Here is a 27,566-nt window from a genome sequence, read left to right as displayed (position 1 = left end):
TATAATGCACCTTTAGTTCTCAAAGTTTTATTTCATACGTTGGCTATCCAAAAGTTGCACATCTTTGACTATGTGATTTATTTTTTAATTCAGATATGTTTTACTCAAATCTTTGCTTGTGTGGGGGGGGGGGGGTTGTGTCTGGATTTTTTTTTTAGATAGGGGTCCTCAGCCAAACACATATGATTTTGGGAGGTCCCTGACGTAGAAACATACGTTTTATTTTCAGAAAACCGTTTTAGAAGACATTTGGAGAATCCGGTCCCTGGGTCTTAATGGGTTAATTTCAGCAGTTATACTTTGCTGAGGCAAATCACCGTGCAATCAGCACGATGACATCACACACACACACAGTCAAATCCTTTAGCGATAATTGAACTCCGGAGTGGGTCCAAAACGGAACCAGAACAGAAACCCGAAACCAGTTGGAACCCTGTCTGAGTTTAATGGACTCTTGTGAGTTAAATGAACATAAAGGATGTTGCTCTACCACCCCCTGGCGTTGAAAGAGTTAACATAAAGGATGTTGCTCTACCGCCCCATGGCGTTGAAAGAGTTAAGGATGTTGCTCTACCGCCCCCTGGCGTTGATGTAGCTCTACCGCCCCCTGGCGTTGAAAGAAAGGATGTTGCTCTACCGCCCCCTGGCGTTGAAAGAAAGGATGTTGCTCTACCACCCCATGGTGTTGAAAGAGTTTAACATAAAGGATGTTGCTCTACCGCCCCATGGCGTTGAAGGAGTTTTAACATAAAGGATGTTGCTCTACCGCCCCATGGCGTTGAAAGAAAGGATGTTGCTCTACCGCCCCCTGGCGTTGAAAGAAAGGATGTTGCTCTACCGCCCCATGACGTTGAAAGAGTTAACATAAAGGATGTTGCTCTACCGCCCCATGGCGTTGAAAGAAAGGATGTTGCTCTACCGCCCCATGGCGTTGAAGGAGTTTTAACATAAAGGATGTTGCTCTACCGCCCCATGGCGTTGAAAGAGATTAACATAAAGGATGTTGCTCTACCGCCCCATGGTGTTGAAAGATATTAACATAAAGGATGTTGCTCTACCGCCCCATGGTGTTGAAAGAAAGGATGTTGCTCTACCGCCCCATGGTGTTGAAAGAGATTAACATAAAGGATGTTGCTCTACCGCCCCATGGTGTTGAAAGAAAGGATGTTGCTCTACCGCCCCCTGGCGTTGAAATAGTTAACATAAAGGATGTTGCTCTACCGCCCCATGGCGTTCATAAAGGATGTTGCTCTACTGCCCCATGGCGTTGAAAGAGTTTTAACATAAGGATGTTGCTCTACCGCCCCCTGGCGTTGAAAGTTAACATAAAGGATGTTGCTCTACCGCCCCATGGCGTTGAAAGAGTTTTAACATAAGGATGTTGCTCTACCGCCCCATGGCGTTGAAAGAGTTTTAACATAAGGATGTTGCTCTACCACCCCATGGCGTTGAAAGTTAACATAAAGGATGTTGCTCTACCGCCCCATGGCGTTGAAAGAGTTTTAACATAAGGATGTTTCTCTACCGCCCCATGGCGTTGAAAGAGTTTTAACATAAGGATGTTGCTCTACCACCCCATGGCGTTGAAAGTTAACATAAAGGATGTTGCTCTACCGCCCCATGGCGTTGAAAGAGTTTTAACATAAGGATGTTGCTCTACCGCCCCATGGCGTTGAAAGAGTTTTAACATAAGGATGTTGCTCTACCGCCCCATGGCGTTGAAAGAGTTTTAACATAAAGGATGTTGCTCTACCGCCCCATGGCGTTGAAAGAGTTAACATAAAGGATGTTGCTCTACCGCACCATGGCGTTGAAAGAGTTTTAACATAAGGATGTTGCTCTACCGCCCCATGGTGTTGAAATAGTTAACATAAAGGATGTTGCTCTACCGCCCCATGGCGTTGAAAGAGTTTTAACATAAGGATGTTGCTCTACCGCCCCCTGGCGTTGAAAGAAAAGATGTTGCTCTACCACCCCCTGGTGTTGAAAGAGTTAACATAAAGGATGTTGCTGTGTGATATGTTGTCTTTCATGCATTGAGATGGTCATTGATTATTTACAGGAGTTGAGCCAGAGACATTCTGTTTTTATTATTATTATTAATATTGTTTTTGCTGGCTGGCTTTGTTTTGGGTTTTTTTACAATATATTTATTGCATTTGTCTTTTTTGTACAAACGGACAATACAACAGAAGTTCAATACATAATACATCAGACAATACAATTGCTTAAAAAACAAACAAACTAAAAAACAACAACAAAAACATACAGTACATACATATATAAATACAATATAATACAATAAGGGCACTTTTTGTAGAATGGTAACAACAACAGATTCCTTATGGCCACAAGACCAAACAGTTGCAGATAATACAATTAGACATTTTCAGTTTCCACCATCAAATAAGATAAATCATTAGCCGTAATATATTGGATAAACTGTCCCCATATTTTATCAAACATCTTTTGTTTATTCTTCAGAGTATAAGTGATTCTTTCCAGAGGAAGACACAATGCTAGCTCCCTAAACCACTGAGCAATACTGGGTTTGCCTCTCTTTTTCCACGATAAAGCTAGCCCTTTTGGCTTGTAGTAAACATAAATCCAAAAATCTTTGTTCGCTACTCTGAATCTTATGGCCAGGTGGGTAAAAGACCTGGCTGGCTTTGTTACATAAAAAATGACCTGCCCGTATTTGGGTTTTTGGTAGGTAATCAGTGTTTTTATTGATTAGCCCATTTCGTATGTTAATTAGATGATAAGAAAATAGCAATGTGTGTTTAAGGAATTACTTTAAAGTGGCCCCAATTTGTGTTCATTCTTTATATTTGCGTATGTTGGCCAGCCCATGCAGCGCAGATGAAATGGCAAACACAAACTTTGCAAAGACTACACTAGCCTAGTCAGCATTCAAACCTGGCTTTGTAGTCACCCAATGTAACACCCAATGTAACACAAACGCGTGTGCCAGGACCAATCTCCCCAGGGATTCCTTTCCCCTGTGGCAGATTCATCTGGCTTCCAGGCTAATTCAAATGTTTTAAATTTGTATGTACATCATTCTCCTGTAATGCTACTGCAATCCTGCAGAGTGATTCTGCACAAAACTTAAGCTACACATTTATGACAAACTGATGAGTGATGATGGCTGCTGTTTTGACTGTGACGGTGGCTCACGTGCATGCCCAACATCCCAACGTTCGCCACGGCAACTCTCTAGCTCGCTCGCTCGGTGGTGTGTCTCGTGGCTCATGTTCGCTTGAGCTGATCTCGGCGCCGTCCGAGTCCGATCCGATCAGAAATTAGTCAATCATGTTTTGTTTTTGTTTTTTCTCGGGCGACAGCGTTTGCCCCGACTGCTATTGGCCAGAAAGCCATCATCAACCCACATAATGACAAAACACCTACTGACTAATACTTCAGTAGTATCTCACCTACCAATCAATAGCGTAGCGGCTTCAAGGACACATTAATTAGTTTATTGGCTGTAATAACGGCTCGATTCAAGAGGGGATGTGTTCTGCACATTGATACCAAAATAGTACCAGTTTAAAGGATGGGTAGGCTACGGCATGTGAACATAACAATGTTCAGTTATTGTTATAATTGTCTTTTAATGTCAGGATCCCCCCTCCCCCAATCGCGTGAAATGGAAAATAAATGTATTCTCGGAGGAGGGAGACTTTCTCGTGTGCCGTAATTAAAAATCTTCTTTTCTTTTAATTCCTGTTTTAGAGGCTACAGTCATTCATCATGACAGTTAGATATTATTAGATGTATATTTTTGGAAGGAGGGAGAAAAAGGTTCATCTTTGTACTGTTTGATTGTTACCAGCTTTTTGAATGTAGTTTCTGCTGTCTCCTCTTTCCTCTCCTCGTGCTCCTTCTTAGATGCCGCACGACTCTACAATGCACGCACGCACACACACACACACACACACACACACACACACACACACACACACACACACACACACACACACACACACACACACACAGTGCCTCTTTCTTCCGATTATATAAGCACACCAAATGAGCAGTCTGAGTTTGACCGGGCTCCTCTCAAACTCTTCCCAAACACAATTGGAGAAGGTATGAGGAATTGTAATTTTGATCAACAATTGCTGTTATCTCTTCTCATGGTACCAACATCAATGCAGCATGGAATTGTGGACAACATCTTATCCAACAATAACAAAATATTCTTTAGTTTTGCGTCTGAGAGGCTAAATGTCATCAAAATGGTGGTCCGTGGCTCAAATGCCAAATAAATAATGGACCTTGATATGAAAAAGGTTTAAGAGGATATTGCACCAGAGGAGTCCGAGTGCGGTGCTAACAAAACAACCACAATGGCAGACTTGGGCTTTTAAGATCACAATCATGATTTTTATTTGACTTTTATTTCATTTCTTTGACTGATTAATGAATCTGCCTGTAAAGACATTAAGTTCAAGTGGTCTTCTCAGATGAGCTGGGAAGGTTTGGGGCCGATAGATTTAGGTCAGAAAAACTTCACAAAGTGCCAATGAAAAGAACATAAAAAAGGAGAAACAAATAAATGGTATACTTTACTTCTATACCTAAATGTTAATTGCACTAATTTGCACTGCGCAAAGACATGTTTTTATACATCAACAGTTAGACAACTGAGGCGAGTCTCTTTGGTTCCGATGTCATTGTGTTCGTCCTCTTGAGGGAGGGGTTGTGTGGGTGGGGGGGGGGGGGCACTGCCTGATAGGCTCAATGCACTTATGCCATTTTGGAACTGACTCCTACCCCTACTGGCCAAATCTGGAACCGCAGGCGGGGCTGTTTTGCAAGTGCGTGTAGCAGGAGAGCGACTGGTGCTTAACACAGTGTGTTCATGAATCCATTCAGGCACATTAAAATGGTAAATTTAAATATATCCAAGGCGCTTTACATATATTGCGGAGGAAACCATGCAAGGCACCAAACCTGCACATCGGGAGCAATTAGGGGTTCAGAGTCTTGCTCAAGGACACTTCGACACTAACTCTGGGGGAGCCCACAAGGATCGAACTGGGTGGGAACATTGCGGTTGCCATCTGGCCACTCTACCAACGGTGAACGCCTGCGTTCAGGCAAGTTAGGACCTCTGCATTCGGGGGTGGAGTCTACTGAGGGGCGGTGCTTGCCGTTCAGGGGTGGAGTCTCTAATGAGGGGCGGTACTTGCCGTTCAGGGGTGGAGTTTACTGAGAGGTGGTGCTTGCTGTTCGGGGGTGGAGTCTACTGAGGGGCGGTGCTTGCCGTTCGGGGGTGGAGTCTCTACTGAGGGGCAGTGCTTGCCGTTTGGGGGTGGAGTCTATTGAGGCGTTTACTTTACTTGATGTGTGGTCTCCGCCTCCTCACGTTACGAGGCATCCAGACAGACAGAATAATTCATAGTTTGTCGTTCTTGGGGGAGGGGAGGGCTTAACAGTGGTGATTAGTTAAACAAAAAACTGTGTGTGTGTGTGTACATGTGTATGCGCGTGTCCGTGCGCAGGGAATTTACACTCTGTGTGAATGGAGGGGGCATGGCTTGAGACAAGCAGTGAGCATATATAGACAGACTTAGTTTGAGGGGCGTGGCCTTCCTGTACATAATGCATCATAAAAGACATCCGCTGCTTTTTCTAAATATATTGTCGTTTTGGCGTTTTGTTTTGTTTATGTTTTTACAGTAGAGTTGCTCAGATATTTTTATTTTTGTTTGTGACTTTTTTTAAAGGGATTGTGACATTTAAAAAAAGTTTTTTTTTTATATTTCTTAATTTTCTTACGTTTTCTGAGCTCAATTGCACCCCCAAAACCGGAACAAACATGATGTATATATTTTCTGTGGTCTGGGGTTTTCTGGCTCAAACAAGTGCTCTGACTTGCCTGTGGACTGTGATGTAAGAGTCCACAATTCCAATATATGACATAGGAATTTGCCAGCAGATGTCACTGTTTTCACTGTTTTGCCTGTTTTCATTGCAGCTCAAAAGGCTTCACAGACCACAGAAAATCCACTGAATGTTCAAAGTTCAGGGTTTTTTTGGGTGTAATTGAGGTCATAAAACCTAAAAGAAAAACGAGAAATATATATTTTTTCAAATGTATGAAAATGAAAATCATGTCATGAAACCTTTGAGGCGATTGAGAAGCTCTAGTGAACATAACGTTGCGTAACAAAGAGACTCGATGTGTACCGTAGCTTTAGAGGCAAAAGGGGAGAAAAACATTAACGAAAAAAACAAAACATGCTGAATGTAAAACCTTCAAAAAAATGTCATTTTTATTTTTGTTAAAATGTTATTTTGTGTTCGTTTGTACTGCCTGTAGTGAAACCAACTTCGTTATAAGTTCATTATAAAAAACAAAAGTTCAAGCCACACGCAGACATCTATCGCCACACTTCTATAAATCACATGGAAATAGATCACGCTTCACTCACTGTGTCTGATCTTTGTGCAATGTGCATGCTTTAAAAATAGACAAAACAAAAAAACGAACAAGCTTTTATCGACGGTGCGGCGCGAGGTACCTGCCGCTCACTTCGCCCGCTTTTGAGCCCTGATTTTTTTACACCGAAAATAGGCCTATAAGCTAGCTTATATAGGTCTGCTATTTTCAGTGCGTGACGACACTGCATCGGAGTATAAATCGTGTAGTACATTTTCAGAAAATGCGTTGTTTGTTGTCACTGTTTGCGTCGACATGATGTTAAGTTGTTCGGCAGGATCGCCTTTTCTTTTGACCATTCATGGTCTTTCATGATGTTTTAGTTGTTTTATTTTTAATCTCGTAGGAGTACTTTGTATGTCCTGTCCTGCACATTCCACTAGATGGCGTAATGTTGTCTCTTCTTTTTATAGATCGGAACATTAAATCCAGCCCATTTCGTTCTTTCTCCCAACGATACTATTGGTCAGTGATATCTTTATAGTCCTCCGTACCCGAGTCTATACCCAGTTATTAAGCTAAAATGACATTAAACCCTTAAAATGTGCATCATAAAAAAGCCTTCATTGTCCAAATGATTTTGACAACGAAACAAATGGCAATCTGCTCTTTTTTTGTTTCATTTGTATGTCAGTTTTTCGTGGCGTGCGTGCGCACATATGTGTGTTACCCCGAGCAGCAGCGACACAGACCTCTTTCCAAATCTAACTGAACGCATTGCAAAGGCAGCTCCGCCCACTCACCTTCAGCTCCGCCCACTCACCTCAGCTCTGCACACTCACCATAGCTCCGCCCACTCACCTCCGCTTCCTCCGCTGTCCTCTTACACCGTTGTTTTTTTTGGGGGGGTTTTGTGCCTTGTATTCAACTTTTACCTGCTGTCGATTTTGTTTTTATTTTCCTTTCTCCTGTGTTTGTCGTGTCTTTGAGCCTTACAGTGGCTGATGTGAAACTGACCTTTTAAGTCGCTTTATTTCTTTGATTTTGTCTTCTCATGAATCAATCGATTGATTGATTGATTGATTGATGTTCTCTCATGATGTCTGGTGGTTCAGATTGTTGTTACACATGTCCAGCATCGCTCATGTCCCCCCCCCCCCCCCCCCGCTCCTTTTAATCTAATTCTTTGTTTGTTTTGGGTTTAACTTTTCGTCAGCAGATACAACACTGAAGGGTTTTTAACGTGTTCGAATAATTGCCCCTTCGGTTCGGCTGATGACCCGAGGCTGTTTCTGTTTTCTTTTATTTTTACGGCTGTGTGCGTGTACCAGAGCCCCCCCCCCCCAGTACAGAGAAATAAGTTCATACAGCGACAGCCTTACGTCATCAGCGTATAATATATAGGGCAAGATTTCTTCTGTGTCTGTGGGGCTCGGGCCCCCCCGCGTGTGGGCGGGACCACCATCAGCGGCCCCACACGCAGCGAGAAAGCACTTTGTGAGTGATGGCTCGGTGCACTTATGTGTGAATGTCAGGCCTGTGATGATGATGATGATGATGATGATGATGAAAATGTGATCCATGTTGATGTAAAGTGATTGAGAGAGAAAATTAAACCTGAATGGAAGAAGAATTTCAGCGTGGTTGAGTTTGTTCGGCTTCCCGGTGTTAATGTCGGAGTGCAGTGCCCGGTGCATCACTAATTCATTCATGCAGAAGTTAAAAAAATAATCAAATCAGAGAGTGGAAAATGAAATAAAATGGACCCTTGTGGGTTTGTTCTGTTTCATGATACACTCTTAAGAGTTAAAGATCTATGAGGGTCCATTTGGTTACCAACTGTCCATCATTTAGCTGCATGGGGATCACCAGGAACCCCCTCAAGGACCAGTGGTGGTCCCCGGAAACACAGGCGGTTCCCGGACCACTGCGTTGAGAACCACTGTGATTATGTCTGTTCTCCCCCAACTGTATCTTATTGTGTAGTATTGCTTTTGGCTCTGCTCCTTGTAATTTGCTACATGTCTGGCAGGCAGACAGACAGACAGACAGACAGACATAAATAAAACTGCTGCTGTGAAGAAGTAAGCTTGTTTACCAGGGCTTGTTTACCAAAGACCCGCTATGGTCGTTCGGGGCTATCTCTCCATGTGTTCGCCCTGCATGTCCGTGGGAAAAATAAAATGACAGAAATGTCCACCACATGCCACCACATGGGATGAGCCCTGATATTTACAGTGTTTCTGTCTTTGTCCAGTTTGTTCAGTCACTGCTGTCTTGTGACTGAGTGCACGTTGATTGTCATGACACATGCTGTCCACAAGGGGGCAGAAATGACAACAGAATTAAAAGAGATCAGTGAGTCATTATAGTCGCATCTCAAAATAAATACTGTATATTAATTTTATAACGATAAAATATAATTTATATAATTATAACGACTTTGTTTTTCGTTTTTTTTTTTTGCTTTTTCGGCCTTTATTGATAGGATGAAAGTAGTCTGACAGGAAATGGGGGAAAGACACGTACGGGATCGGGAATCGAACCCGCGGCACGCCGTCAGGCCCAGGTGCCCAGACAGTTGAGCTAACCACCCGGACCTTGGTTAGTGTTTTAATTACAAAATAACTCATACATAAATGGATCATCATTAAGTTTAACTTATTAATGACACCTGAACACAAACATTAAACGCCATTAACAATAAAGAGACAATATGACGTAAATTGTACATTGATTATGACGTACATTTTCCCTGCATTGTCAATGGCATTTACAAAACAAACGTTTTAAACTAAAGACAAACATTAAACCTGTGTATAGGTTAATGTTACATATGTTTAAATACATATTAATGTATGGGTGGGGAGGGGATCCTGCGGACCCCCATTTGTAAAGATATGCCAGGGACCCATATAAGAGAAGATTTTCACGGCTCTAGCAGAGATGCGCATTTCTATCTCTGGGACCCCCAATTAATATTGTAAAATCAATATTAATTTAACTCTGAGAGTGTACAAATGGAACTGTGCACTCTCAGTATTACAGTCCCATAAGGATCCATTTGGTATAAACTATCATTTAGCTGGGGACCCCTGGAACTCCCTCAAGGACCCCTGGGGGTCCCCGGACCCCACTTTGGGAACCACTGGTTTAAACAATGTCACACACAGCAAGCCCCTATATGAGTAAGCCCAAAACTATTTAAGCAACTACACTTTTTTAGAAAGAACTAAACAAGCCTACAATTATTAATCAACTACACTATTTAGAAACCTAAAAACAGCTACCACCAATAAATGTTTTAGGCAACTTCACAGGGAAAAAAGAAAGCCCACAGCTGCTTATAATAAACGGACATGGCAACACAGACACGGAGGAGGAGACGAGTCTCTGCGCACGCGCAGGTCGGGAAATAGCAGATCTACAAGCCCACAGCGACGCGGTTAGGTTAAAAGGTTCCCCACAACATAAGATCCCATAGTTCCAGCGAATACTGGACTACTCGCCCCGGTGTTTGCCCGTTTTTCCTCCCGGAATTTTCCCCAGTGAGGGGGATAACTTTGTAATATGCTATTGGCTGTTTGTATTCTTTTTGGAAAAATGGTACCTCGTCAGATAATCCCCACATATCCTACAACAACTTCTGTGAACAGACTTCACTGTAGTAGCTTTTCATAAATTATATTTGTACTTACCGGTAGGCTGTTCTGCTGTCATGAAAGTTTATAGTTAGAGAAATTCAAAATCCAGCCGTCTCCTGTCCAGTCTCTCACTGGGGAAAATTCTGGGAGGAAAACAGAAACGGGGCGAGTTGTTACCGTTCCAGCCAGAGAAGGAAGCTGCCGTGATTGCCTAACTTGGGTTGTCCGCCTTGCCTCTGATTGGCTAAGAGCTCGTTGCGTTGACAACTAACCCAACTCTATGCAAGTTTATGCAAGTAACCCATAGCTCATATGGCCAGTCATATGATTGGCGTAATGTGTTGGAAGGAAGAGACGTTACCCATACCAGTGCAGTCTGGACTTTTTCCAGTGACAACATTAGTAGGCCTACTGTTGAAAGTAGGAATTGTAACGGCTTACAGAAATAAGACACACCATCATTCACTGGTGAGTTCAGCCAATGATATTGTCCTCATTTGAAACAAAGCATAGCCTGCTATGTGGTCTCCGAGTCTAATGCTATTCCTCATTGTACACACAACGTTTTTTTTCTTTCCCCTCCATATTATTAATAATAATAATGCATTTTATTTGTATTTCACTTTGAATAGTGATATGTGATATATTGTAAAAAACAAAACACACACACAAAGAATACTGGACAACTCACCCTGGTGAGTTGTCTTCACTTTCTGACATGGCAGGGTGAGTTGTCTGTTCTTAAGCAATATGTTTTGCAGAAATCGGCCTCATGGTGGCGCTATAACTGGCAGATGTGGAGGGATGCAGGGACAATGTTTTCCATGGCCTCTAGGGAGTGCGCATACATAAGTTATATACAGATCGATGCAGTTATAGCTAAAAACAGCATTTGGCCATAGCGCCACCGTGAGGCTGATTTGGGGGGGAAATTAGTGGCACGTCGCCCTCGGCCTAGTGGAAATGTGCGTGTATAATTTCACGAAATTGCACACTGTGTTTGCGATTTGTGGCATTTTGTTCGAAACGGACCAATCGTGTGAGCTTTGGAAGCCAATCTCAGCCAATCAGGATGGAATATGGAGATAGTGTATAATGAATTGTGTGGTGTATGGATAAAATGTGTACGAGTAATCTACACAAATGTGTTTTGCCTAATTCGGCCTCATGGTGGCGCTATAACAGGCCGTTGAGGAATATTTGGCGCAGAGGTTCCGTCGTTGGCATCCAGGGAGTGTGTGTGCAAGCCTTCGGCCTGGTGGAGACAAAAAAGACCAAGTCCTTTCAGGACTGCTTGGTCCTCAAATGTTAAAGACTATCAATACATCCAAACAGTTGAAAACCACTGCTTCAAAAGGGCTCACTTCTTTTGGGGCTTGTGTTGCTTATGTCTCTCACAAAAACCCAACGTGGCAACCCTGCTCCTTATACAGCATCACGTGACCCACACGGTCAAAGAGAGAAAGGCTGATCGGACCAAAACATCCTCCAGAGTCCAGACCAATAGCAACAACAACGACAACCAACACGTCCCTCTTGCAGAAAGAAAGACAGCTTAAAGTCGTGCATAGTACCTGCCATACTTCTCCACACCTACCTGCCTGTCTGTCTGTCCACACCTGTCCTGCTGTCAGACAGGCCGTAGTTTCAATGCATCGCAGAGGAGAACAACAACAACAATTAGCATTGTTATTACTATGGACGCCTGCGACCTGTTTACAAGCTGCAAGAAGGGAGACCTCTCTAGAGTCAGGTTGGTTGGTTGGTTACCATTTCAATTAAAACATGGTTTGTTATTTATCTGTATTGCCCCAGACTTCCTCTAACTGCAGCTGTCTGCTTGTATTGACAACAATGTTTACTTTGTGGTGGTCATTCTTTCCACATACAGACATCAGAGTCATGTTGGTGTTATTGGGTGGTTAGGATTAGGAACTACATTACATTAACGGGTTCTTAAGTTTTATCTGTATTGTCTCTATCTAGCTATATTCTTCTCTATCTGCATATCTGTCTGCTGTTGGTTACATTGCATTACATTACAACAAGAAGGGAGACATCTCTAGAGTCAGAATAGCCCAAACATTTAGACTCGTAGAGGTTTTTTTCGATTCTGAAATGTTTGGGCTAGAGTACGTCAGACCAGGTTGGTGTTGGTTACGAACTACATTAATTCAATTAACGGTTTGTTGGTAAGTTTTATCTGTATTGTATCTATCTATAACTATAACTGCAGCTGTCTGCTTGTATTAACATACTGTTTACTTTGTGGTGTTCTAGCCCTGAAACGTCATGTGAACCATGGCTAGTGGTGGTTATTCTTTCAACACATGCACGAACTTGCATTGGCGTGTGCTGCTTTATGGTGTCGTCCACAGTCTTGTATTGAGCTGTGCTTGAATTAACTAATTCTCCATTCTGTTAATCAGTTTGCAAGTTGCAACTCTAAGCTAATATTTATTATGGCTTATGGGGGGTATAATATGAGCTCGTAAATGAACCGTTATCCAATGATGATGCTAAGTTAGCTCTGGTCCATAGTAGCTCAAATCCCATTTCTGATCCATAGCCCTAATGCCTTTCTGGTCCATAGTAGCTCTAATGTCCTTTCTGTTCCATAGCCCTAATGCCCTTTCTGGTCCATAGTAGCTAACCTCTAATGCCCTTTCTGGTCCATGGCCCTAATGCCCTTTCTGGTCCATAGTAGCTAGCCTCTAATGCCTTTCTGCTTCCATAGCCCTAATGCCCTTTCTGGTCCATAGCCCTAATGCCCTTTTCTGGTCCATAGCCCTAATGCCCTTTCTGGTCCATAGCCCTAATGCCCTTTCTGGTCCATAGCCCCAATGCCCCTTCTGGTCCATAGTAGCTCTAATACCCTTTCTGGTCCATAGCCCTAATGCCTTTTCTTGTCCATAGCCCTAATGCCCTTTGCTGCCGTTGCATTTGAGCAGTGGTTCCCAAACTTTTTCACGTCAAGGACCCCCTATAAATAGCCGGCGGACCCCCATTTGAAAAGATGTGCCAAGGACCCCCATAAGAGAAGATGTTTTTTACAGATTCTCAACCCATTTAATTTCAAAGACCTTAGTCTGCATTAGTCTACGGACCCCCATTTAATAGCATTACATTTAAAGCATATCTCTGGGACCCCCAATTTATATTGTAAAATCAATGTTAATTTAACTCAGAGTGTACAAATGGAACCAAATGGACCCGTTAAGGGTCCATGATTTGGTTAAATTTGCACACTCAAGAGTTACAGACCCATAAGGGTCCATTTGGTTCCAAACTATCATTAGGCTGTGGCCTCCCTGGAACTTCCTCATGGACCCCTGGGGGTCCTCGGACCCCACTTTGGGAACCACAGCATTAGAGCTATGATAAGTTACAATTTACAATTTAGGCATTTAGCAGACGCTCTTAATCCAGAGCGACTTACATTAAGCAAGAACAAAAGCATGGGAATACATCACATAAAAGCATTTATCATGAAACATGCGTAAGCTAAGAAAGTAACAGTGGAATATCTATATAATGAAACTATACATATAAACTATACATATATACTACTACTATGCTATACATATGTACTATGGCGTGCTATGACTATATACAATGCAATTCTAGTGCTGTCTACATAACATGAATGCTATCTAAGGGGTAGGGTAAGTGCTATGGGCCATGATGGAGTCTGAAAAGGTGGGTTTTCAGACTACGGCAGAAGATTGGGAGTGATGCTGCAGTTCTGACTGCAATGGGAAGTGCATTCCACAGTTTTGGAGCCAGAAGGGAGAAGAGTTTGGGACGTGTGGAGCGTTGTCCCAGCGTTTTTAGTGAGGGTACTTCCAGCTTCCCTGCGTTGGCTGATCTGAGTGCGCGGGAGGGTTTGTAGGGTTCAATCATACTTGCAAGATATGGGGGAGCCATACCTTTGGTTGCTTTGAATGCCAGCATCAGAGTTTTGTATTCTGTGCGGGCAGCGACCGGGAGCCAGTGGAGGGAGCGGAGCAGGGGGGAGACATGTGATAATTTTGGCTGGTTGAAGACCAAGTTACATGATGGAAGCTGAGATATATAGGCTACTGCACAAATTAATAATGTCCCTTGCAGGGGCGGCCTTAAGGATCGGGAGGCCCCGTTCATGACGTCATAATTTTAATAATTAATAATTTAAAAAAAAGTGCCATTCTCAGCTAAAAGTAGGTCAAGTCCCACAGCAGGGGTCTAGTCTGACTCTACTAGCTGATAAGTAGCGTTATCCCAGTAAACAAGTTTGTCAAGTGGCTGAAAGTCGTCCTTATAGCCCTGGCATAATGCAGTGGTTTTCAACCCTTTTCATATCAACGATACAAGGTCCATTCTTTATTTGGCATTTGAGCAACGGATTTGGATTGGATATTTTTGAATTTTCACAATGTCCACAATTCCACACTGTATTGATGTTGGTACCATTAGGAGAATGCAAACATTCTCTAATTGTGTAGACCTATTGTAAATGAAGTAATGCAGATGTTTAACAATAATTTAATAACTCTTGAGAGTGTAAAATGAAAGAAACCAAAATGGACCGGTACGCTCTCAAGAGTTAAAGATCTATAAGGGTCCATTTGCTTACAGACTCTGCATCATTCAGCTGGGGACTACCTGGACCGGACCACTGGTTGAGAACCACTGACGAAATGCATGAGCTCACATGACCAGCTGGTCTGTGGTCTGCCAGGAATGTCACAGCTAGCCTACTAATAAAGAAAATGGCTTGTTTTATTGTAGTGCAGTTAAACCCATTTAGACGTGAGGTTCGATTCTACGAATGCCTTCTAAATCCTAAATCAGTGCTGTGAAAAACCATGTTTCTATGTCCGTGGTGCTCAACTTTTTTCATGTCGAGGACGCCCAGAATTATCTGTATTTGGCCGTGGACCCCCATCTGAAAATATGTTGTTCCACACACATTTTCAACCTGACATTGTGTTATTTAAAAGCGCTGCGTGTTCTTTTCCCAGTAGTATCCGATTTTCTTACACAAAAAGGTCGCGCTTGTTTCACTGGCAATATCATACTGAAAATAGATACCGTAGTTTGCATTGTTAGTAATAGTTCCCAAGTTTCTCCCCACGTTTTGAATGATTTTATTAAAGGAGAATTCCATACTAGAAGGCTTTCTTACCTTTATTTGTAGTTGTTATGTCCTGACCAAAGAGGTCCACGTGTTATGTTGTGCAAAAGTGCATTATTGGCTATTTTCCCTAATATAAGCCCTCAATGGGGGTTGGGTTTTTGTGCTAATTCGCTTATTTCCATCGAAATAAGTAGTAACGTGTACCGCTTGGGATACTATTTACATTATGAAGAGAGGATTTTCTTTTGAGAGATGGAAATAAGCCAATTAGCACAATGCCCCATTCAATTCAATGCAATGCAATTAAATTCAATTCACTGAGGGCTTATGGTAGGGGAAATAGCCAATAATGCACTTTTGCAAATGCTAATAATAGTTTTTATTCTTCCTCGCCAGGTATCTTGTTGAGCAGAGAGATGTGGACCTCAATCTAAAGGACAACTGGGACAGTAACCCGTTGTAAGTACAGCATGTTCAATTCATCACCAGTACCCCGTTAGTACAACATGTTCAATTCATCACCAGTACCCCGTTAGTACAACATTTTCAATTCATCACCAGAACCCCGTTAGTACAACATGTTCAATTCATCACCAGAACCCCGTTGTCAGTACAACACGTTGAAATAAGGACATTCAGGGGTTGACACTAAGGTCTCAGAGGCACTGTGATTGGTTCAGTGGTTGACACTAAGGTCTCAGAGGCACTGTGATTGGTTCAGTGGTTGACACTAAGGTCTCAGAGGTACTGTGATTGGTTCAGTGGTTGACACTAAGGTCTCAGAGGTACTGTGATTGGTTCAGTGGTTGACACTAAGGTCTCAGAGGCACTGTGATTGGTTCAGTGGTTACACTAAGGTCTCAGAGGCACTGTGATTGGTTCAGTGGCTGACACTAAGGTCTCAGAGGCACTATCCCGTTAGGCAAGTACAGTTCATGTTCTAAATGGTAAATGGTGCATTTATATAGCGCCTTTATCCAATGCGCTTTACATAGATTGTGCATTACATTCACCCATTCACACAAACATTCATATACTGATGGCGGCGGAAGCCTGCAAGGTATCAACCAGCACATCAGGAGCAATTAGGGGTTCAGTGTCTTGCCTAAGGACATTTCGACATGTAGACAGGAGGAGCCGAGATTCGAACCGCCGACCCATGGATCATTGGACGACCTGCTTTACCTCCTGAGCCACAGCCTAAAAGGTCTTGCCCGAAAAAGTAAATCCATTATAAAATGACTGGTAAATGTGATAAAAAATGTCATACCTCAATTTGTATGCCAAATACCTACATAGTAGCTCTGCATATGGGTTCAAATGTATTTGGCATGTTTAGTTGTAGAAAGAGTGAAAACAGCATATTTAGGTAAACGGTGCTCTTATTTTACATTCTACAGACCAGAACACTTGTGTTGTGTTTATAGATATGTTGCAGCCCCTCTCAAACAAGCACCTGGAAGCAAACTCTACGTGTCTGCCCACCTGCCAGGGGCAGGTGGGCGACCCTTAGTGTTTTATTTAGCTGCCAGGGGCAGGTGGGCGACCCTTAGTGTTTTATTTAGCTGCCAGGGGCAGGTGGGCGACCCTTAGTGTTTTATTTAGCTGCCAGGGGCAGGTGGGCGACCCTTAGTGTTTTATTTAGCTGCCAGGGGCAGGTGGGCAACCCTTAGTGTTTTATTTAGCTGCCAAGGGCAGGTGGGCGACCCTTAGTGTTGTATAGCTGCCAGGGGCAGGCGGACATCCCTTAGTCTTTTATTTAGCTGCCAGGGGCAGGTGGGCAACCCTTAGTGTTTTATTTAGCTGCCAGGGGCAGGTGGGCAAACCTTAGTGTTGTATTTAGCTGCAAGGGGCAGGTGGGCAATCCTTATTGTCAACGCCTGGACATTCTCTGGTTATCACATAATGTAGCGTCATCATCAATTGTAACCATTTATTTTCTCCTCCATTATTTACCCTGGTTATCGTTTGAAATATTATATAATTAATTTAAAATATAATAATAGTGGTTACTTTTTAATAAATGTGGTTACTTTGCGCCAAAAACCGTGCCAGCCAACCCGCCACTTGATGCGTATGCAAATAAAACAGCAAATTTGTGCCTGGTTTGCTGGGACCAGATTACATAAATGACCATATTTCTTACGTCATCATTGAGAGCTAGTCATACATATACACACCATGTACTCTGGTCCCAGCAAATCAGGCACAATTTGCTATTTTATTTTACTGATTATATATATATTGTAAGCCTGGCTCCAGCCCCTGAATCGCTAGCCACATTAAAAAATTATGTTCAGGCGATTAGGGTCTGGTGACGCTCCCGAAGGAGATCTCAGACTCGGTTGGAAATCCAACCGACGAATCAGCGTCGTTTAAACTCGATGACGTCAAACAACAGTGCCGTCCAGACACAAACAAACATGGCTGCCCCCACTGCGGTAACTCACGGCCGTATCAATCTGGCTATTAAATCGACGTATGATAAATAATTTATTTACAGACACGAGCGATTTTATAAACATCATCATCCGACATATTTTACCGCTTTTGTTTACATACTAGTAGCGCTCGTTGGCTGCGTTTGTTTGGTTAGCAAACAGGTTAGCCATAGCCACATGATTGACACAATGCCATCTGCTTTCCTACTATTCTGATTGGTTGGTATGAACCAATCACCGAAGACTGCCTCTTTGGCAACGCCCATCCCAGAAACGGTTGTAGATGGGAGGGCGTTCAGACTGAATAATGGAGTGAAACAAAATGAAAATTCAGGCTGAGTGTCAGGCTATGTATGACTAGCTCTAAATGATGACGTAAGACATATGGTCATTTATGTAATCTGGTCCCAGCAAACCAGGCACAAATTTGCTGTTTTATTTGCATACGCATCAAGTGGCGGGTTGGCTGGCACGGTGCATACGGACCGGGCGAAAGTATTACTTGCGCGCTCTGCTTGCGAAAGAAGTAATAGCATTTATTTTCTCCTCCAGGTATTATGCTTGCCTCTGTGGCCATGAGGAGCTGGTCCAGTATCTGTTGGCTACTGGTGAGTCTGTTATTCTTTACATGTTTGTTTGTGGCTTTCGCATTTTTATTTTATATTTTGTAGAGGGACAGACAGTAGGCTGACAGGAAATGAGCCCAGGCCTGTACCGCTGAGCCATGGCCCAGGCCTGGACCGCTGAGCCACGGCCCAAACCTGGACCGCTGAGCCACGGCCCAAACCTGGACCGCTGAGCCACGGCCCAGGATGGACCGCTGAGCCACGGCCCAAACCTGGACCGCTGAGCCACTGCCCAAAGCTGGACCGCTGAGCCACGGCCCAGGATGGACCGCTGAGCCACGGCCCAAACCTGGACCGCTGAGCCACGGCCCAAACCTGGACCGCTGAGCCACGGCCCAGGCCTGGACCGCTGAGCCACGGCCCAAACCTGGACCGCTGAGCCACGGCCCAGGATGGACCGCTGAGCCACGGCCCAAACCTGGACCGCTGAGCCACGGCCCAGGATGGACCGCTGAGCCACGGCCCAAACCTGGACCGCTGAGCCACGGCCCAGGATGGACCGCTGAGCCACGGCCCAGGATGGACCGCTGAGCCACGGCCCAAACCTGGACCGCTGAGCCACGGCCCAGGATGGACCGCTGAGCCACGGCCCAAACCTGGACCGCTGAGCCACGGCCCAGGATGGACCGCTGAGGTGAATTCTGTCATTACTGTCTGTGCCGCACTACCTTGTCTGTCTCTCTAGAAGCATTCCAAACGAGATGCTTGGTTAAGTCAGAAATTATGACAGCCTTTGCATACAATGCCTGTAATGCCTTCCAGGCTACGGCAAGTGCTGCAGGCTTGCTGTGAGCTTGTGGATCTGCTGGTTTGCTGCAAAGAGCATTGGTGTAGAGCAACAACACACGAAGGGGCCTCCTAGTTTATAGCCCCGAGGGAACCGTGGTCAACTATGTTTGGCATGCATGGTTTAAAGTAAATAGTTTCTAAACAGAGAAAATTCAGGTCATGTTGTCAGACGTGAGTCTAGCTTAACTTGTTTTGGAGTCCTGGTGAAAAATGTGTCATTTGTGACTGATGAGCTTGACCTTCAAAACGTTGTACCCTGCTGATCTCGAGCTAACTTTTAATGGACTTTTAATGTTTGTTTAGAGCACATTACTATGTCATGCAGTACAGCCAAGTCTAAGGACTTTGATGTTTGCTTACAGCAGTAAAAGTCTTGTGACGTCATGCGGGTCAATAGAATACAGTGGACGTGCCCCACATCACACGACTAGAGCTGTCGTCATTACCCATTTTGGTAGCACTTTACAATAATGACCTGTTATAAAGCATTTATAAGCAGTTTGTAGACTATTAACAAATCATTAACAACCTGTTTGTTTACATTTGTAAATGATTACTAAAACCTTTATAACAAATTTACAAATCATTTATAAGGTATTAGTAAGTAGTAAAACTATTCATGAATAAGCCATGTATAATACATCTGTAAATGATTAATAAATCATTTGTAACTGATGTTATATCATTTTTTGCTATTTGTATATTTGGGAAATGTGTTTGTTCATGTTTAACATATATTGTAAAACATTCCTAAAATATCTATAAATCCTTAGTACATGTAATGTTGTGCCCTAAAGTAAAGTGACGTCAGTTCATCATTTACAACTGTCTGTTAATGTGTTTGTTCATGTTTAACATATGTGACCCCACGCGATGTACAGACTGCCATCGCGCAAGTTGCACTGTTCAGGACAGCTGAAAAACTATTTTATTTTCCCTTTTTTATTTTTCTGTCTAAAATGATCTGAAGCTATATTATTATTCATGGCATGTTAGAGCAGGTCTGAAATAAATGTCAGAGCTGATATCGACATATACATATGAAATAAATGCTTAAACATGTCACTATGTCTAATGTTATAACCATTGAGTCAACCAATGCTAACCAGAAAATACAGATTCCCTGCTAAAGTATGCAAATTCCGCTAAAATCCGCCTTTTTGTACACAATCGTTTTGGAAGATTATCATGTTAGCTATCTCGATTGTGCCGTTTCTCGCACTATCTCGATTCTCGCACTATCTCGATTGTGCCGTTTCTCGATTGTGCCGTTTTCTCGATTGTGCCGTTTCTCGATTGTGCCGTTTTGTGTAATAATCATTTACAGATGTATATAAATGGCTTATTAATGAATAGTTTACTAATTACTAATACCTTATAAATGATTTGTAACCATAGTTATAACGGTTTTAGTAATCATTTACGAATGTCAACAAACGGGTTGTTAATGATTTGTTAATAGTCTACAAACTGCTTATAAACGTTTATAAATGCTTTATAACGGGTCATTATTGTAAAGTGCTACCCACATTTTAGCTGAAGAATTATTGTTTTTTGTTTTTTTGCATTGAACATTGGAACGTATTTCTGTAACTTGCCCTTTAGGCTTCGTAATCACAAATTGCACAGGGCAGATATGACAAAAAAAACGTAATAAGAAAAACAAGAAATTATGACAGTCATATTATTACCAGCTGTTTTTATATTTGCGGCTGTGGTGGTCCACAGTAAAAACTAGAAAAAGTACCCCTCGGGGAACAGGTCTCCACCAGGGCAGGTCAGGTTGTAGCCTCCTGGTGGTGCTATAATAGGCCAATGTGAAAAGGGTGACATCTCTTCTTACGCCTTATATGGCAATTGGATGATTCGAGGCATTTTGTTGTGTTTTCGCTATAACAGGCCAATGTGAAAAGGGTGGGATATGTTCCTCATCCTAGTAGGAAAGTCTGTGAAAGATTTCACGTAAATTGCACGCTGCGTTCATGATTTGAGGCTTTTTGTTCAAAGCGGGCTAGTCCTGCAAACTTTGAAAGCCAATGTTGGCCAATTAGGATGGAATCTGAATTATCGGACAGATCCATCTTGAACACATGACTATAGTGATACTGTGTAAAATTTTGGAGGATTGTTGGACAGAATCTGGAGGAGTAAAATGTGTTTTTCAAAAGTCGGCCTCCTGTCGGCCTCCTGTCCACATGTCAAAGTGTCCTTGGGCAAGACACTGAACCACACATTGCCTCCAGTGAGTCGGTCGGCGTGAGCTCGCCACCGTTGGTGTGTGAACGTGGGAAGTGAGGACGCTGGCATCGACTGTTCGCCGCTTCACCTCCCAAATGTATGAATGAATGGACCATTGTAAAGCGCTTTGAGCGCTATAAAAATGCAATTAAATATTACACACGTGTGATTTTGTTTTCTTCTTTTTTTCAGGCGCCAGGTGTGAGGCCAACACATTCGACGGGGAGAGGTGCATGTACGGCTCCCTGAGCGACTCCATTCGACGGCTGCTCAAAGAGTACAAATGCATCACGACTCAGACCATGCAGCGAGACTACATTGATTACTTCATGCACACGTAAGTCACCACCCAGACCATGCAGCAAGAATTCATCGATTACTTCATGCACACGTAAGTCAGGAGCCTGTAGAGACCAGAGCCAACATACATTTACAGGCTACATCAGGGATGGGAAACTTTGAAGATGGAGAGGTTCACTATTTCCAAACTCACTCCAGAGGGCCACTATATTTCCACTCTCACTCCAGAGGGCCACTATATTTCCACTCTCACTCCAGAGGGCCACTATATTTCCACTCTCACTCCAGAGGGCCACAATATTTCCACTCTCACGCCAGAGAGGGCCACATTGTATATTACTGTCGTAGCAAAAATAGCCGATCTACATGCTCAAAACGCGTTTTGAGCATGTAGCGGTTTGTTGGGGCGAGCTCGTGTCGGGGTGCCAGTCAGAGACCCAGTCTGACAAAAGAGGTAAAATAATGACAGCCCCAACCACCGTACAAGGGATAGATGGATAAATAAAAATGTATATCAACCCCTGGAACAAACAGTAGACACACAATAATACCATACAGAATTATAAAGGAAACACGCACACACAGAGGACTTCATTTAAGTGAGCAGTGTATTGTATATTCAACAGTGAACCCAAAACCCAAATCAAATAATAAATGTTCAATGTTCAGTTCCCACGTCACGTCACGTGTGAATCAATATGACGCTCAAACAATGTTCAGGCACGCAGCACCAGTATCCGACAGTTTATTCATTGAGTGTTCCCCCAAACAAATAAAAGAACAAAACAAAGTCAGTCCGAACGTCAGACAGTCCCGGTCAGAGCGCTGTGTATTAAATCCCTTACTGACAGTTGATGACGCGGTTAGCGTTTCCTCATCTTACGATCCGGGGTGATCCACACAGTGTTTTCAGCGACGCCAGCGAGAACCAGGCGTCAGAGGAGCAGCCACGCTCCGTCGGGGAAATCACTACACTCACTTATTGGATGGTGTTGTGTTGACTAGTCCCACTGCGGGCTACAAACTATGCACGGTTTGTTTCTCACAAGCCAGAGGTAGGCTACAAACGGATACGATCAGCGGGCGGCCGAGTTGACAGCTGTCAGTGTCAACAGCTCACTTCCTCAAGCGCGCTCCCGTTCCATTCATTCATTCTCGTAGCGCCCGGGCACGTGACGTAGGAGTGTCCATTTGTCTGCGTGACGTGCATGCATGTGCATGCGCGTAGGAGAGTGTTACAGGCGCGGAGCGCCACAAGCTACATACATATAAAATACAATAACATTTTAATACTATAGTAATTAATTTTACTGTACTGTACTGTACTGTACTGTACTGTACAAGCCCTCTGTGGCCTGTGTCTGTGCGAGTGTGTTAGGCTCCGCAACAGTGACACTTGGTGGTCAACAAACGTTATAATGCTATTTCCGTGCTCGGACAGACGGGGTCAAGCATAGCTACGCAATGGAGTGGCTGCACCACTCACAAATATTATTGGTAACTTTTTTTCCGCTTCCGTTGTGCTAGCCTCCACAGGCCTCCAATTGTAGAGACAGCTTACATGATCATCCGCAGTGCACGCGCACAGGGTTATTAGTGTTTTTTTCTGCTCAAACTGGGACAAAGAACCATGTTTGGGATCTCTTAAAACATGAATCCGTGCTCGCGCTGAGAACATTAATCCACTGCGCGTTGGTGCACAGCCTAGAGTGAGACTAGACTACACATATGTTAGTCCACAGCCTAGAGTGAGACTGTAGACTGCACATATGTTAGTCCACAGCCTGGAGTGAGGCTAGACTACACATATGTTAGTCCACAGCCTAGAGTGAGACTATAAACTACACGTATGTTAGTCCACAGCCTAGAGTGAGACTATAAACTACACGTATGTTAGTCCACAGCCTAGAGTGAGACTATAAACTACACGTATGTTAGTCCACAGCCTAGAGTGAGACTATAAACTACACATATGTTAGTCCACAGCCTAGAGTGAGACTATAAACTACACATATGTTAGTCCACAGCCTAGAGTGAGACTATAAACTACACATATGTTAGTCCACAGCCTAGAGTGAGACTATAAACTACACGTATGTTAGTCCACAGCCTAGAGTGAGACTATAAACTACACGTATGTTAGTCCACAGCCTAGAGTGAGACTATAAACTACACATATGTTAGTCCACAGCCTAGAGTGAGACTATAAACTACACGTATGTTAGTCCACAGCCTAGAGTGAGACTATAAACTACACGTATGTTTGTCCACAGCCTAGAGTGAGACTATAAACTACACGTATGTTTGTCCACAGCCTAGAGTGAGACTATAAACTACACGTATGTTAGTCCACAGCCTAGAGTGAGACTATAAACTACACGTATGTTAGTCCACAGCCTAGAGTGAGGCTATAAACTACACGTATGTTAGTCCACAGCCTAGAGTGAGACTATATACTACACATGTTAGCCCACAGCCTAGAGTGAGGCTAGAGTACAGATTTGGAGGGCTATCACTTCCGGGTCGGACGGATGCGTCTCTTAATTCTTCTTTGCTTATGTTGCACATTTCACTGGCACGATAGCCTCACGATCCCACCTATGGTAACGGCATGGAATCGGTTACGTTGCACTGTGCACCCACTTTCAACTTTCATTTCATGTGGACAATTCTTTTTACAAAATGCTTTTCTTGAGCTTTTATACTTGCTTCTTACTTTCATGTGTTGTTTTTTTTTTTCAATGGCCTTAAAAATATCTCACCTAACGATATTTTTCCATGTGCTCGTTGTGCTGTATTGTATTATCAGGATACTAACAGGTTACTGGAGCAGGGGTAGTTCAGATGTATTACCATTGTATAATCATTGTATTATCATTGTATAATCATTGTGTCATTGTATTACTATTATCATTGTATTTTCATTGTATTATTGTCTCATCAGGTTACTGGAGCAGGGGCAGTTCAGATGTATTATTGTATAATCATTGTGTCATTGTATTATTGTCTTATCAGGTTACTGGAGCAGGGGCAGTTCAGATGTATTATTGTATAATCATTGTGTCATTGTATTATTGTCTTATCAGGTTACTGGAGCAGGGGCAGTTCAGATGTATTATTGTATAATCATTGTGTCATTGTATTATTGTCTTATCAGGTTACTGGAGCAGGGGCAGTTCAGATGTATTATTATTGTATAATCATTGTGTCATTGTATTATTGTCTTATCAGGTTACTGGAGCAGGGGCAGTTCAGATGTATTATTGTATAATCATTGTGTCATTGTATTATTGTCTTATCAGGTTACTGGAGCAGGGGCAGTTCAGCGATGTCCGGTTCCTGGTCCACGGGGAGACGTTCCACGCTCACCGCTGCATTCTCAGCGCTCGCTCCGAATACTTCACCGCCATGTTTGAGACCAAGTGGAAAGGAAAGGACATGATCACCCTCAAGCACCCTTTGGTAAGCCTATAGAGCGTCGCAGTCCCGAAGAAAAACAAAACAAATAGTGTTGTCTCCTGCCTTTATTTTCTTCTTTCTAATGATTTGATCGGCCCAAAATATTGTGTTCATTGTCATGATTTGTCACGTTCCGAGTTGGCTTTGTCCGCGGCGTAACCGTCTTTAAATAAATACTTCAAACGGCATTGTGAACGGTCAGGTCAAACGGCAGTGTGAACGGTCAGGTCAAACGGCAGTGTGAACGGTCGGGTCAAACGGCAGTGTGAACGGTCGGGTCAAACGGCAGTGTGAACGGTCGGGTCAAACGGCAGGGTGAACGGTCGGGTCAAACGGCAGTCTAAATGAGGCCTTTAAGGCATATGGGACGTATTAGCCAGGGATCCTTTCAACAAGTCTAATATTTTATCTCATTCTAGCCATAATGTATTAAGGCATATGGGGCACATTAGCCAGGGATCCTTTCAACATGTCTAATTATTATTATTCTATCCATGAGAATAGCATGTGTTTTGGTTTCAGATCAACTCTGCAGCGTTTGGAGGCATCCTGCAGTATTTCTATACAGGTGAGTGTGAGTTTAGGGCTTTCGCTTCTAGTGATTTTTACTAGTTGACTAGTTGCCTAGTTTACTAGTCAATTAGTCGACTAATTGTATAACTACCTATTATGTAAAAAATAAATTAAAAAAACGTAACTTTTTTTTAAATATTATTTGTAGGCCTACATTTAAAAACTGTACATTGGTGACTATAATCTAGCATTCTATCTTATCTTGAGGCCTACAAAAACTGGAAAAACAACAAAAAACTATATTTTGTAATCAGCTAGTCAACTAGTATCAACAAGGTCAACTAGTGGATTTACTAGTCGACTAGTTGAATAGTCGACTAGTTGCATAAAGCCCTAGTGTGAGTTGATGAAAGTTGCGCTCATTTTCTGTCACATCTGTGTCACCTTAGCTTTTAACTCATCCATCGCTATTAAGAAGTGCCAAAAAGTCCCTAAGCGCCAGTCTCTATACATTCTTTTTTTGGTCCAATGTTATACCCGTCTGAAAAAGACGATAAAGGCGTCGTTGGCGCTGCTGGAGTTGCTGAAAAATCAGTCAATTCAGTCCTTGGCAGTTAATAGTCCACAGACATTGGAGGGGCTTTTGCGCACTCCTCAAAAATCACACTTGTGTGAAGTGAGGGGCGGGCACCTTGTCTCAGTCTTTTGCTGCCACAGAGGACATGATTATTTTGGGGCCATATTTTACTGCTAAGTACGAACATGTTCGTATGCAAAGCTTTACACCGCACAGAGCCATAGAGTAAGACAGAGTTACTCCGTTCACTTCATGGGGCTTCAGTCCAACGGTGGCTCTCTTACATAGACTTCTATTGGTTTGTCCCTATTTGATGGCTTCAAATGTGGACAAACGGAAGTTTACCGAATGCATTGCAGTGAAGGTGCAGCCAGTGAAAGAGTAGAGATTTACTCTGGTCTCCACATCATAAAAGGAGACCAGACCCTCCTCATAATCCACAAACACTCCCACTTTCTGGAGCTCCTCTCTTACAGGGAGGAGGACAGCAGGGCCAGCAGCAGCCCAGTACTCATTTACATTCCTCAACGCTAAAGTCCAGAAACCATTATTAGGACTCAGTATGTTTACACCTTTCCTGTTGATGACTCTCTAGGCACTCCTATTATCCAGTCAGTCTTCCCTCCAACCTGAACCTCGTAGTAAAACCTTCCTGAAGAGAAGCTTTGTTCTTTGTTCTAAAACATTGACACATCTAGAGAATCTCTCTGTGTTGTCTGGGAGATTCTCCTTACGCTTCCACGACTCACTTGTTTTCCATCGTCAGACAGGATGAGTTTGGGATGTGCTGTATCAGGGTCCAGAATTACATCCACATCATATTTCTGGAAATGTTTCAGCTCAACATCACACATACTCCAGGACCTGGCTAAGATATGTATGCACTTTTTTTCTTTTTAAGATTCTTTTGCGGCTTACGCCTTTTATTGGTTTTTTGAAGGGACAGACAGGAAACGGGAGAGAGATGGGGAAGACATGCAGTAAAGGCCGTGTCGGGCTTGGGAGTCGAACCCGCGGAACACTGCGACTGGATTACCAGTCGGTTGCCCAGACGGTTACGCCACCGCCTGGGCCGATATGTATGCACTTAATTTAGCGGAGAATATATCAACTGTTCTTGGCTAATATTACCACTGCGAACAACTTAGGACCTGTGAATTTCTTTTCAGAATACTCATGTTTGAATACTCGATAGACCATATGCATATGCATCGCACTGGCATTTCAGACTCGGAGACCTCGTACACACGGGAACTGCCCATAGATCCGAAGTCCCGTTAGTCCGAACATGCATTAAGGTTGGCGAACATGAACTGCTCCCGTGCTTGCGGTTATGTTTAGGTTAGGGTTAGAGATAGGGATAGTAATTTCGGAACAATTAACCTTCTGACTAATGACATGGCACCGTACACGCATATCAAACCACGTGACTTCCACTGGAAAAGCATTGAGCCTGAAGCGGCCAT

The 27,566-nt window shown here is 43.2% G+C and overlaps 1 protein-coding gene and 1 long non-coding RNA gene across 2 annotated transcripts in view; both read left to right on the top strand.

Moving 5' to 3' along the window:
- The first annotated feature begins 151 nt into the window (after positions 1-151).
- LOC308316151 lies at positions 152-7,754 on the top strand. The gene is made up of 2 exons (XR_013964126.1): positions 152-2,745; positions 2,789-7,754. It is a non-coding gene; the product is annotated as an uncharacterized lncRNA (long non-coding RNA).
- Positions 7,755-11,509: 3,755 nt separating this feature from the next.
- The window catches only part of abtb1 (ankyrin repeat and BTB (POZ) domain containing 1), a 39,792-nt gene continuing 23,735 nt past the window's right edge, over positions 11,510-27,566 (top strand). The window contains exons 1-6 of the mRNA XM_080764748.1: positions 11,510-11,791; positions 15,554-15,616; positions 18,151-18,206; positions 21,444-21,588; positions 24,854-25,013; positions 25,533-25,578. Of these exons, the coding sequence (XP_080620874.1) occupies positions 11,736-11,791; positions 15,554-15,616; positions 18,151-18,206; positions 21,444-21,588; positions 24,854-25,013; positions 25,533-25,578 (526 nt within the window). The 5' untranslated portion in view covers positions 11,510-11,735. The remainder of the gene's footprint in view (positions 11,792-15,553; positions 15,617-18,150; positions 18,207-21,443; positions 21,589-24,853; positions 25,014-25,532; positions 25,579-27,566) is intronic.

This window comes from Protomyctophum bolini (assembly GCF_963924005.1).
Source record: "Protomyctophum bolini genome assembly, chromosome: 5".
Classification (NCBI taxonomy): Eukaryota; Metazoa; Chordata; class Actinopteri; order Myctophiformes; family Myctophidae; genus Protomyctophum; species Protomyctophum bolini.
This window is presented reverse-complemented; position numbering and strand designations above follow the sequence as displayed.